This window comes from Chaetodon trifascialis, chromosome 18 (genome assembly GCF_039877785.1).
Source record: "Chaetodon trifascialis isolate fChaTrf1 chromosome 18, fChaTrf1.hap1, whole genome shotgun sequence".
NCBI lineage: Eukaryota > Metazoa > Chordata > Actinopteri > Chaetodontiformes > Chaetodontidae > Chaetodon > Chaetodon trifascialis.
In genome coordinates this window covers 20,575,040-20,588,744 of record NC_092073.1, presented here as the reverse complement: position 1 = coordinate 20,588,744, position 13,705 = coordinate 20,575,040, and the positions used below count along the sequence as shown (strand labels likewise).

Genomic DNA, 13,705 nt, shown 5'->3' with positions numbered 1-13,705 from the left:
AGTGACGATCGCTTGCAGAAGGTTCAGAGGGGACTGACGCAGAAGCGAGGGATCAGCCGTTAAATATTGACGCTGCGCGGCTTCGCGCTGAATCCCAGAAACATGAAAGCCGCCTCTTCCTGAGTCTCCTGGCCTTTGTTTCTGCAGCAGCCTGAAAGCTGTGCTCTTCTCTTGGTATTGTCATGCCCAGCACATCATATTTGGATCAAAGGTGGAGGGAAGAGGCACAACATGAGGCGAATAAGAGCTGGAGAACAGACAAACAAAGATGGACTATTTTTTGATCGTTGCACCAGAAAGAGCTGAACTCAAAGACTTCACATACAAAACATACGGCTGGTTTATGAAATATGATGCATTGTCCCAGATAAAACTACCAAACAGTCAATGCAGCAGTTAAAATAACACTAACAGAGGCCATTCTGCATCAGCAGTACTTCTACTTTTGAACACTTTGACATTTACAGAGTATAATATTGCTACTTCTACTTATGTTAATGCAATCAGCAAATAAGTATAAATCTAATGCAAGGAGTCAGTAAGCCGGTCTGCACTGAGCTTAAGATCTGTGTGGAGCAGCTTATATAAGTCCTATATACAGTAAGTCCTATATCGTCTATAAGTCGTCCCCTCCAGCTAATAAAATCCCTGCAGCCACCTGAAGGACAAGAGATATGCAAACTGCAGCATTACGTCTGCAGACACCTCTGTGCATGTCAAACTGGGCGGCGAGCATCATTTCCCTGCTCGAGGACGCCGAACCGGACCACGCCCACTTCCACATGCACTTTACACGCCCGGTGAGCGAAGGTGGAGGGATAAATAGTTTGGTTGAAAAAACTACCTTGGCAGTTGAGCAGGAAATAGCTCATGTCGTAGCTGAAGGAGCCGCCGATGTAGCCGCAGCTGTCGGACAAAGCGCACGAGAGACAGCGGCGGTTGAAGGAGCCGAAGGTGTCAGCGCTGTGGGGGCGACGGAGAGGACTTTTAGCTGTTTGGAGACTTTATTTGATAAGCCTGTTTCACAGCTACCGCGACAGAAAAGACAAAGAAAGCAGCCGTTACCTGTACAAATGTCTCCGCTTTGGACCGTCCTCAGTGCTCAGGAAGTATCTGCACTCAGAGAAGAGAAGACTGGAGTTAAGCAGTGACTTTGATCACGACGGTTTGTTTAGTCTTTTCTGTGACTTCAGCAGAGCTGAGTTCACCACAGTGGACAGAAAGCAGACGAGCAGTGAGCAACTACTCACTGGAACAAATGTCTCATAAATGAATGATGGGGGGAAAAAGGGGGGATGAATCCTTTTAGGACAGAAGTGGGCCAACTCTTACGAGGTTTTGGGGTTTTTCAGCACTGTGTAACTTTATCTATCGACGTGTTTGTGTGAAGTGCAGGTGTGTGCAGGTGAGACCACGTTAGTCGCATCACAGCTGCCCTGTGGCTCGGTGACGTGGGGGGGAAATCATCTGGTGGTGATGGAGATGAGTCACATGCCTCATGGGTGCAGCAGAGACCCTTTTACACCGAACGCACCGAGAGCAGCTTACTGTGAGGAAGCGTGCGAGCTCGTAGAGGAACACGATATGCTAAGTGTAGCTGCTGTCTCACAATACGTCTGAGTCGATATTCAGGGTCGATCTGCTTCACCGTGCTCTGTCCGAGGTGCTGAAACACTCAACCATCATCTCTCCTGCACGTGTTTCTGATCATATGTGGGTATTTCTAATGAAACAAGCTTAAATATGTTGAGTCTGAGTCCTCATTGTGACAGCTGACGTGTTCATTTAGCTAAAGTTAGAGAGCAGAAGCAGGTTTATCTCTGACACACCTGCAGGACAAATCTAGCAGAATGTCAGCTCGACAAAACGTCTTAAATACTGAATAAATGAGCCGCCGCTCGTTTGTTTGCTGCTGCTGGTTTGTGGGCGCTCACATCAACTGGCTGTCCTCATTATAGGCCAGGACCTGCGTGACGTCCCAGTCTCCAGACGTGATGGACTGCAGCGTGTCTGTGCTGGTGTTCGGCTTTGGAGAAGAAGAGGACACGTCATGATGAGGACCAGTGCATATCACCACAATAAACATGCTCATTTTATGGCCTAAAATGGGCATAAAATATAAAGTTTAATTGCAAAATCGCCTCATAAAGTTGTTTTGAAATTAAAATGTTATATCAAATTGACTCTGTTATAAAGGAAATAACAACCAGACTGTGTCATAAATGCGTTTAATGTTTGCTGACTCCAAACATCACATGTAAAATACTGTCCCACCTGCGAGATGGACATGGAGATGTGGAAGAACTTGCCCCGGCCTCCTTGAGGAATGGCGCGGGTGAAGAACAGCTTCAGGCCATCTTTGGAGAACAGAGGCTTCTCGTTCTGCAGACACAGAGAAGATCGTTCAAATCTTTGACTCCATAAAAATCAAAACATACAGCAACACAAACAGCCATAAAAAAGCAGTGATGAACACAAGTTATAAACGCCTGAAACGTTCCCGTGTAAAAATGAGGCGTTCAAAGCAGAAAACGCTGCTTTTCATTAGCAGATCGTCGACATGCTCACCTGTCTGTGCAGCCAGCCTTCGCTTTCATCCTCGTGTTTCTGTAGAAAGAGTCGACACGTTGCAGTCGTTGTATGAAAGCGGACAGAAAACACACACACGTGCACGCACACACACAGGCTGAGGCGTACCTTCGTGCACACTCCTGTCGTGGCCTCACACAGCGTCAGTATGGAGATGTTCTGCGCTCTGTTCAGCCAGTTGATGGCCAGTTTGGTGGTTGTGGCCCATTTCACCATGGTGACGTAGTACTCACTGACAAACAGACAAACCATTACATGACGACTGTTTACACGGCGACGGCTGCACCATCAGCGGCTAAATGACCAATCAGTGAGCGCCAGTAGAAAAGACGAGGAAAAGCCCCAAAATGTTTCCATTGGCTAATTGCAGATGATCTCATTTTAAAAAGGGATGAAACATTAATGATCTCTCGCAGATGAATCGAGATATTAGAGCAGCTCATAATGAGCCGCAGCGAAGGAGGGATAAAAAAAAAGTGGATATAAATACGAACAGAGCAAACGGAGGCATTAAACTTAATGGAACTAAACACGGGACGACAGTGAGTAAAAATGCATCACTGAGGGAGGAGGATATACAGAATCTCTGCAGGATGCGCAGCAGTGTGATTTTTGTGTACGCAGCATCAGAAGAAGAGAGATTACACACACGACAGAATCTATCAATATGAACAAAATGTGTAAATTTAAGGAGTGAACGCAGGAGGTGTGAAATGCCTGCATGCCTCACCCTATCCTGGGATCATCGGGCCTCCTCATCTCGATGGTGTGAAGAGGACCGTTAAGGTTCACGACGTACAGAGTGATGACTGGGTTCTCCTCGCCGGCCTGAGCGGGAACACGGAAACGATTGAGCGACACTTCCAGCAAAAAATGAAAAGTTATGTGTTGTTAAAGTCGTGTTGAGGATGAAACTGTGCACCTTAGGGTAGTGGTACTCTTTCCCAGTTGGGTAGGGTGTGCCGGTGAACATGGGCAGCTCCATCCTGGGCACCAGGGTGTCGTTGATGGTGGCGTATGCTAACCTGGCACCATCTGGAGACCACCAGTGGGCAATATGGGACTGGAAAATCTCCTCTGGAAGAGTGAGAAGAAGGTGAGGATCAATCAGAGGTTAAAGACTCCCACAGCTGTGATGCAACTCAACACAATCAAACAGGTGATTTGGGAAATGTCTTTTAAAACGTACAGAAATGCTGTATGAGGAGGATGTGCATTGCTTTGCTCTCTCTTCACAGAAACCCATTACGCTTTTCATGCATGAATGCCGTCTCCTACTCGCCATTGTGCAGGATTTAAGGATGTTACATTGAGCAGTTTAAGATAACACAGTGCCAAAACCCACAGTACCCACCACCAGAAGAAAATACCAGTTCATCACAAACCATTAAATGAAAAAATGCAAATGAAAAGAAAGAGAATTGGCCTGAAAAGGAGCAATAACTCCCTCAAAGTACGGCCAGGAAATAAAAAGTTAGCCTCTCTGCATGCTAACGCTCGCCTGACCTGTTTTCTATATTTGGACTCTCTTAAACACACACAAAAACACACACAGAGTGCTGAACATTGAGGAGCTTTTAACCTTTTAACAACCCCCCCCCAACCAAAACAGAACGTGGCCACATCTCAGCAAAAAGGAGGCAAACGGCACGTCCTCGCCACAGCGACGCCAAGTAACTGTGACCAGGTACCGTAATTTCCGGACTATAAGCTGCTACTTTTTTCACACGCTTTGAACCCTGCGGCTTAAACAACGGAGCGGCTAATCTGTAGATTTTTACGGGCTAACAGCCTCCAGGGGGCGCTCTAGCAGGAAACATAAGAGCAAGACAGACAGGTGGAAGACACTAGTTTGATTGCGTTTTCTGGTAGGCTAATAGGCTACAGCTGCTAGGCTGGTTATGTTTTTTAAAACCAGCCGTGTTACTGCACTTTAACTGTTGTTTTACTGCCGTGTTACTGCATGTTTGCTGACGTTTTACTCCTGTTACCGTTACAGACACTGTTTGGAAAAAAACATTTATTTACAGTAATTAAAAATTTTAAAAATCTGACTGTATACCATCTTTCTGTGTAAATATCTCATGCTACAACGTGGGCACCTGCGGCTTATAGACAAGAGCGGCCTATATATGTATGTCTTTTTTTCTTTCAAAATTTAGTTGGTGCGGCTCAATAGTCCGAAATTACGGTATTTATCACACTGTGGGGGAAAAAATCTGTTTACACAGTCACATTGTGGGGACTCACCTGCCTCACGGGGACAAAATGCAGGTCCCCTTAATGTAAATCATTAAATTTTAGGGTGAAGACTGAGGATAGGGTTACGGGTTAGCTAAGGTCAGGTTAGGTACAGGGTTAGGAATAAGCAAATAGTGGTAAGGGTTAGGTTCTGGGAAATGTCTGTAGGGTTAGGGTTAGGGTAGGGTTAGCATATGTATGTGTGTGTGTGTGTGTGTGTGTGTGTGTGTGTGTGTGTGTGTGTGTGTGTGTGCACATCTCATTTTCAGTGAGAAAGTCACCTCAACTCATTTCAGACTTGCAACCTGGAGGGTTCCCTCTGGACCCTCTGCGTGCAGGTGTGTGTTTCTAAAATTACAAAGCAATCACACACACTCCTGTTGAGCAGACGTAATGGGGAATAAGAGCAGCTGACGTCCTTTATCTCTGCTGCTGCAAACACACGCCGACACACACGCTCCTCCGTCGACACGCGCCGAGTTATTAAGAAATTATGCAAATAAACGCTCAGCGGAGGAACTTTGTGACAACATAAAGCACGGCCGTGACAGTTCCAGCTCATTATGAAGTCTGATGCGAGCGCGCGGACGGCGTTCAAACAGCTCGACTCATTGTCGCCGCGTGCCACGAGCTACATTTAAATCAACTTTTTGCAATTAAAATTTCATTAATGCTGTTTATGTGCGGGACTGGGTGCTGGCTTTGGGGAATTAACAGCCATCGACTACCAATTAGCATTTTCATTAACTGTGCACACTTGGTGGAATTGCTTGATACGCAGCATCATTTGACAAACACCCTCAGATCGGCCGCGCTTGTACGTTTGTTCCTTAATGTAATTCTGCTAAACTAATTTCCACCGCCGGACACTGCTAAACTAATTAGAACAGCAGACGTCTCTATGCCGGTGATGAGACCAAAGAGGGCTAATGGCGCCGTTTGGTCCAGTCGGTCTTTGCTCTCCCTGCCCTCCTGGTGAGTCCACCTGCACCCTGCTGGCTCAGCTCACTGAGGAGAGACTATGCTGCATTTGCAAATGCTGATAAAAGAAAAATGAAATAATAAAAACGATTTCCCGCACGGCCGGTTTCCACGTGGAGTGGAACCACCAGGCTGTCCGATCCTCTCGGCCGGGGACGCCCGGTTACTTTGGCGCGTCAAGGAGAAAGTTTCCAGAAGGATCCTGATACGTAATAAACAAAATAAAGCAAGAGAGAGTAAGAATGAGAGGCGGCCGTGTAATGACGAGCTGACTCTCATTGTCTCGCTCATAAGTAATGAGATTGTGTCTCTGTGTGTTTCTTTTTCAGCCGCCTCGTTGTGATGATTAGCAAGCTGAGCTTTTGGAGGCTCATCTCGTCTCTCCACATCGCCCTTCCTGCTGTGCAGACTGGATTATTCCCTCAGTAAAGGACATTATTAATGCATGAGATACCATGAGTCAAGACGCCAATGGGAAATAATGAGTGCAAGGTGACAGATCCGGGCAGAGCGAACTAATGAGAAAAAGAAAAGAAAATCAAGCATTTCTTCCATTTCTGTGCGTCGACTGAACTCTGTGTTGACAAAGTCTTAAAAATGGCCACCAGCAGAGGGCAGCAGTGTCACATGTTAAAACCACAGAGCAGCACAGAAACACATGCAGCTTTTTCCTTAGTTCTCAGTGTCTCATGCAGGTTTTTAGGCCTCTGATTCTGAGCTTTTGGAGTCTATGTCCTCTCCTCTTGTGCTCTGTACATTCACAGCCTGTCGTCACACTTGCATCGACTCTACGGCCGCCTCCACCCATCACACAGGACAAAGCTGAACCCTTCTGAAGCTGGTCTGGATCAGCATCGCCGGGCAAACAGATCCACGTGTTGAAGAAGTCACGAGTCTGCAGACACGCCCTCCTCCCGGCTCACGATGAGCAGGTTGTTTGGATGACATGACATTCAAGCTTTCCATCCAGCACGCCAAAAAACACGCCCGGGAAGCAGCTGTTACTATAAATACTGTACAGACTGAGGTGACAGCGTAAGTGATAATTGAGCAGGAATAGAAAAGCACATGACGGAGCGAGGCGAGATTCTGCCGAGCGTCTACAGTCTGCGACGGCACCACACACAAATCCTCCTGGAAGACTTTTCATAGATGATATTTTCAGGTTTGAGACTAAACTGCAACACAAACAATGCATTTCAGACTGTGGGAGCAGAGAGCATTGACGTGCATTATGGGGAATGTAGTGTCCTGCATTTTCAGCTTTGCGTCTTGTGACATAATTGATAGAATTTGAGTTTCCCTCTCTATGAAAACAACACATGACTTCCTGTCCCCCAGGTTGTTTAACAGCACACCAGCTGGCAGTAAATCTTGCAAAAAGAGATATTTATTTCCATCGTGCAAGCATTTCTTCCATGATTTCGACAGATTATTTAAAAAACAAGCCCAAAGATGTTGTTTATAGTGTTATTTTAACTGTAAATGCACAGTTTTGTTGACTTGATCCTGAAATTGTCTCGATATGATAAGAAATAGACACCAAATGTTGCCAAAAATGTGTTGTTTTTCATGCTGTGAAGACAGACTGCTGCTGACTTTGCCAGACCTGGACAATCCAAAGCATCCTGGCTGTATTAAACATTTCTCATTCATTGTTATCCAAGGAGGGTTGAATCAGCTGGACCTGCACAAACTTGAAAATGTCTCACCTCTCATCCAAGAGGCTCCTTCAGTTCTAACTAATCAGCGGGGAGTCCCAGGATTTAACCTCTACCAAGGTAATTGATAGCAGTCGTAAAATGTTCCACAAAACTGTGTCTAACTGCTCGGTCACACCAGCTTCAGCTCGTCTGCACACCAAACTAAATCCAACATTTTTAGCGGTTTTAATCTCTCCCTTTCCAGCGCACAAGTGTTGATGTTGTAGTTACTTTACGCCCCGCAGGCTCAGCCGCAAACGCAGCGATAAACAGACATCACCCTACGAACAAGCCTCTCGATACAAACAAGTCATCTAGCCAAACATCTACGGGGGCAAACATGACTCGAATCAAAGCCGCGCCGGCTTTTTATCTCGGCGCAGCAGAGCCCAATAAACAGTTGTTTCCTTGGGCTGCGTCACACTGCAGGATGCGTCAGTATCAGTACAGCCTCCATAATCAGACAGCCGGCAGATGACAGAACACTTGAGACCCTCCTGAGGCGTTCTGGACTATTACGCACAGCCGACGGGTTCTTGGCTGCGTCTCTTTAATTGTTTTTCACAAACACTCACGCACAGATTTAAACCAGCAGCGCGCGCCAGACGATATTCAAGCCAGGGAGATTATTTGCCGACCTCTCACCCCTGAGCATCAAATCTGGCACAGATTAAGACCTCATTTCTCCTCGGCAGGCAGCCTGAGCCTCGGCTTGACCTCGGCCGGAGCGCAGCCTGAGTCGTTAGCATGAAAATCTTCTGCCTTGCACTTTCCCTGATGGAGGTAAACATTACACAACCTGGCGCAGCGTCTAAGCTCCCCTGCAGATGCGGGCATCAACGCTGGGTCGGCGCCAAATCTACGTACAGGCTTATAGACATTTTTGAAAAGGGATTTATTATTAACAGGAATGAAAAGGACTTCTAGTGCGCGAGCAAAAATGAAGAAATAAAACCAGAAAGAGATCATCATCATCAGATACTTGGAAAAACGCTGTGGACACCTCAACACGGCACCCACATGTGACATTTCATGCTTCAGTCATGAGCGTTAATGTGCTGCTCCGCTCTTCTCTCCACGCGATGCTGGAACCTGGCTGCTGCTCAGCTACGAGAGCGTTAGCGAGGTTAGGCTCTGATGCTGGGTGATAAGGTCTGACTCACAGCTGGTGCTCCGAATGATCCGTGAGGAACGGCGGAAAAATCCGTTTCTTTCTGAACCTGGCTTTGTGCACGGGGGCAAATATGAGAAAACAGGATATATCATGAAATATTCACCCCAACAGGAACTTAAGGAACCACAGAACCCTGAAAAAAAGGCCCCAGACAGCAGAGGCGTCCACATACTTTTGGCCATATATTGTCTTGAGCTGAGGTTTGACTGCTTTTAAATAAAGTGTTTGACTTTGGTCTAATGTCACTGATACACACTCAGCTGCCAGTTTATTAGGAACACCTGGAACAGACTAACACAACAGTCCTGCAATAAATCCTCCCTGCAGGAGGCTTATATTTATGTGCGTTAATGCCACTTTAGCATTACTCAGCCTACCCTCAATGATATAAATGGGGTGGACAAAATAATAGAAACACCAGTGCACAACAAAGTACAACCTCCAATGCCATGAAGTTGAGTCAACGCCTCTGAGCAGCAGTCAAAACTAAACACTGTTGTTGTACTAGACTGCTCTCGTTTCAGCTCCATGCAACTGAGCATAAATGTGGCTGACAAAACATAAGAAACACCAAAAAATCTGAACATTTTAACCCCTGGGACTGCACACAACAAAGTGACCAAAGAAACCAGGACCACTAATAATTAGTTTAAGCCTGGTATCTTTGGATTTTGCCTTATCTACATTGTTAGTATCTCGAGACACATCTCATTATTTTAAGGCGCTGTTTGCGATCTAAACTTAAAATAATGTCTGATATCTGGAATTAATGTGAGTAATTAAATATTTCATGATAACAGGCTTACAGATATTCTACTATGTGCTGAAACTGGAGGATCCCCTCACGCCATCACGTTACACGATCAACATTTGGAAAGTTACACACAGGAATAAACAAAATGTAATTTTACTGTTCTATGATTCACTTTTTATCTCAACATTACGAAGAGGATTCTGCGTTTTATCTCTAACCGGTCAATAAATGATGAGTGTAAATTACAAAGCCTTCAGCAGCTCATAAATATGAGTCGGGGGGTCAGACGCTGCAATAACGCTCTGATTAATGTTTAAATGGATATTGCTCTTGAAGGATGGATGTGGTTTCCAATGCCGGGCTGGCTGACGCAGAGATAAGAGGAGCCGTGGGTTGATAACGTTGAATGAGAAGGGACCAGTGCTGAGGAGGAAACGTCCCGGTGACCTCAGATAACCTCTGCGTCACAGCTTCTCAGGCCTCTGAGGTGGCAGCCGTTCACATCATCCAGCTCATATGTATCGTTTTACCCTGCTACTCGAGGATTTACGGCTTGTTGTATATCACAGACTGTCTCTACTTCTGCTACTGCCGCTCCCCCGTCATTCGGTTATTAAAACACTGTTCCACCGGAGCAGAGAGTGCACCCAGCGCGGCGGATATAAATCCATTAGTTGAATGCGAACGCAGTATCCGTCCTGATGTTACTGCGAGGCACACAGGTGATTTCTTGATCGGTGGCGCTGACGCTCGGCGAGGCTCGTGACATCTGTAGCGGAGTGTGCGCAACACACGGCGCAGCTGAATTAATGTAAATCAACCCATGTAGAACATTTATTCATTTTCGGGGGTGTGTGAAGCAGAAGCGAATTGACAGCGTTTCCCTTTTTAATTTACCTGCAGGAAATCAAGCGCCGCACGCCAAAAATACTAATGTGGCTGCAGACGCTGGGGAGTCGTACTGCCTCATGTCATTACTCGCTAATACACGTGTAAATGCAGAGTGTCCAAATTAGAGTAATGGGATGGAGGGGGAGGACAGAAGGAGGGAAATGGTTCACTTTACATCTCTTACATCAGGGACACGCAGACATTTGAGAGACCTGAAAACACAAAACCAACGCTAACCCTGCTGCCTCTACTTTAGCCAGCTAGCTAGCTAAGATTGGTCCATGTGGTAGGCTAATATAAGGCAATAATGCATGCAGATGTGAAATCTTCTTCTCTTAAAGAGGATTAAACTTTTCCTTTAATTTCTTTCCTGCCTTACCTTCGTACAGCCAATCACTGAGCCCATTGAAGATGACGCCCTCCTTGCCGGTAGACACCAGACGAATAGAGCGGCTCTCCACCGTAGAGCGATAGTAGATGTTGTTCTCAAAAATGAAGATCTGCAAGAGCCAGAAAGATTGGAAATACGTTTTAGCCACATTTTGCTGGAAGACACAGACAGGTCTACGGACGTTGATCCGCAGCTGACCCTGACCGTCCTGCAGGGAATATCCTTACAGTGAATACGCTGTTACGTTATTATTATTATCAACATGCACATGAAGAAGCCCGAGGACGGTCTGCTATGTATACTGAGACATTATATCGCAGGTGGGAGACCTGGATAAGGCACACACAAGAGATCACTGCACGGCAATAACACCTTTGCACTGGAACCGAAGTTTTGACTGGATACAAAGAGGGAAAAATGAGTCTTTTCAATTCCTGATAAGACGGCAAACCTCAGGACCAAATTTTGACTTTGACGCTCTTCTCCGCGGGCCTGCGGGGCTTTCAAGATAACTGAAGGTCAACTCTTTCATTACAGAGAATAATAGATCATCAGCACCCACGGTGAGCATGGCAGGGCGGTGCGGCTCCAGGGGCTGGAATTTTAAAATGTTACAGCCGTAATGCCACGCTGAAATCAATCTCAGGCTATTACAGGAAAGGGTTCGCTGAGTATCTCATGGATTATGGAATCTGTTGGCCTCCAGCTGGTATCGGTTTGTGAATGACTGAATGAGAAAATACTCACTCTGACGGGTCTAAATGAAGGGATGATGAGCAGCAGGAAATCCAATACTGTAGCTCTTTTTTACTTTTTGTAAAGAATAAAAAGGGTCAACGCCACAAAGAAGACACTGACACGCTGTGTCTCAGCGGTGTGGTATTTAGTCTACACAGTTTCTCCTGCGTCGCTGTAAAAGTAACACAAATCTGTCACAGAGTTTCTCTTGAGGAGACGCGATCTGGGCGCCCGTGTGGTTTGGTGTCACCTTGGTGCAGATGGAGTCCCTGTATAGAAGCTAATCTAGGCCACAGCACAGACAGAAGACCTGGCCCCGTTCTCTGAAGGAAGGTACAAGTCTGCCAGCGATGGCTGGCATCCACGTTTATCCTCAGTGAGAACATTTGGAAGGGATTACACAAACTTTGGCAGTTTAGTTTGGTTTGTTGGGACTGGCGACGCCGTGCAACTGAAACTGCACCAACACCAGAGGAAAACTCATCCAATGTCACGACTTTACCGAGTGTGCTATGGTGCTGTTCAGGGAGGAGAAAGTAAACTTAACAAAGTAACAGGAAACAAACTCGAAATGTGAGCTTTCTGCAACATGGCGTCATCTGTCACCTCTGAGAGTGACCTGTGTGTCTCGGTTTGGGGCTGGAGGCCATTTTTAGCCATGCTAGCAGCATATAGAGACGGCCATGTTGGTCAGTGGGTCAGTGTGTCGGCCCACCGCTGGACTGGAATCAGGTCAACATCTACTGCGATAACACAACACCATGTCTTAAACTTTGGTTTAGGATTTCTGAGCTCAGCTGTGTTTAGTGCTATTTAGCTAATGTTTGCATGCTAACATGCTAAACTAAGACAATGAACACGGTAAACATAACACACAACAGCTGGAAAGCAATGCTGTGTCTCACAAAGCCGCGAAAAGTCTTGTCAGTCTCTCTTTCTAATGTAACACAAAGGTTAGGCCTCCTGCGGCTGAGCGTCCAAACTTTGATTGTGTGAATGTGTGTCAGCCACATGTTGAAGATGAGCCGCCTACAGGGAGCAGAGAGACTCCTCCATTCACCAGGGGATTCACTTTGCACAAAAAAAGAAGTAAGAAACATCTTTGCACAGACACGCCTCTGTGAAAATAAGATGCCACTCATGCACCCAATTACATCGACTTTTTAGCCCAACAAATAGCTTAGCATGTGGCCGGACAGCTGCGCTCGTGAGCGTAAATACCGGCATGTATGTGCTCATTCTCTGTGGGAGAGTACAGGAGATTTAATTAAGAGCATGAGGGATTTGAGATCAGGATAACAGGTGGGCTGATTTATGTATATTAGCTGTCTAAATATGACAACGCACGCCTTGGTCGACGGTGTGAGCTTGTTTTAGCGCACAGACTCCCACTTCAACCTCCACCTCTTCGACGGAGGACATGTGAACCTTCAGGGAAAGCAGCTGCTGCTCAGTTTCACGCTAACATAACTCGCCTGATGGAAGTAAAACCACTTCATGACTAATGGTGGGAAACTTGAGGCTATATCAATCTAGCGACTGTGTTAATTAATCCACTGATGAGATAACAGGTAATTAATAGCATTGTGCTGCAGGATGTTATCACTTACAGTCTGTCTGCCCTGCAAAGCAACAGACTGAAGCTCATTAATGCTCTGACAAGTTCGACTGAGATGATGGAGGTGGAAAATGACTCATCTTGGAAGAGTTGCAAAGGACCATTGCTCCTCGCGATTCGAACATTTAATTTGAAATTTGTTTACTGGGAAATCTCAGAGAATCATTTGGATGATTTTAACCCCGAGGAACAAAACAGTTTGCGTAAACTAAAGACTCAACCGTACACCATATTAATGAGCTGAGGAAAAAGCTGCGTCTGAAATATAAAGATTATCTGAGCCCTAATTCAATGGATCCTGTGAAGCTTCTTCTGTATTTCTAGACCAAACTTGTCATAATGAGCCAACAGAGTCTCTCCTTCATCAGGTATTCTTCCAAGGAATGGAGCTACCTAATGTGGAGGACACACCCTGTGGATCCTCGGCAGGCCTCAGATGGACAGTTGGTCAATGCAAGGAAGCGTTCAGGTGATGCTGGATGGCTTGCAAAGTCCGAAAATGTAACATGATCATGTCACACATCTCAGGTATTTGTTTTCAGGGGGTCATATTGGTCTACTGGGAAATCTGTGACATGAAGTGGACCAATGAAAAAGCCACTGGGGCACGAAAAGAAGGGAAGTC

At 46.0% G+C, this 13,705-nt stretch overlaps 1 protein-coding gene across 5 annotated transcripts in view; it reads right to left on the bottom strand.

Annotated features, from left to right (window-relative positions):
* Positions 1-13,705, bottom strand: part of LOC139346820 (A-type potassium channel modulatory protein DPP6-like) — a 182,396-nt gene that overhangs the window by 9,227 nt on the left and 159,464 nt on the right. For all 5 annotated transcript variants that reach the window (XM_070986130.1, XM_070986131.1, XM_070986133.1 and 2 more), the window contains 9 exons: positions 10,713-10,833; positions 3,512-3,666; positions 3,320-3,417; positions 2,698-2,821; positions 2,569-2,607; positions 2,275-2,382; positions 1,935-2,026; positions 1,066-1,113; positions 845-963 (listed from right to left, as the gene is read on the bottom strand). In XM_070986130.1, coding sequence (XP_070842231.1) covers positions 845-963; positions 1,066-1,113; positions 1,935-2,026; positions 2,275-2,382; positions 2,569-2,607; positions 2,698-2,821; positions 3,320-3,417; positions 3,512-3,666; positions 10,713-10,833 — 904 coding nt within the window. The remainder of the gene's footprint in view (positions 1-844; positions 964-1,065; positions 1,114-1,934; positions 2,027-2,274; positions 2,383-2,568; positions 2,608-2,697; positions 2,822-3,319; positions 3,418-3,511; positions 3,667-10,712; positions 10,834-13,705) is intronic.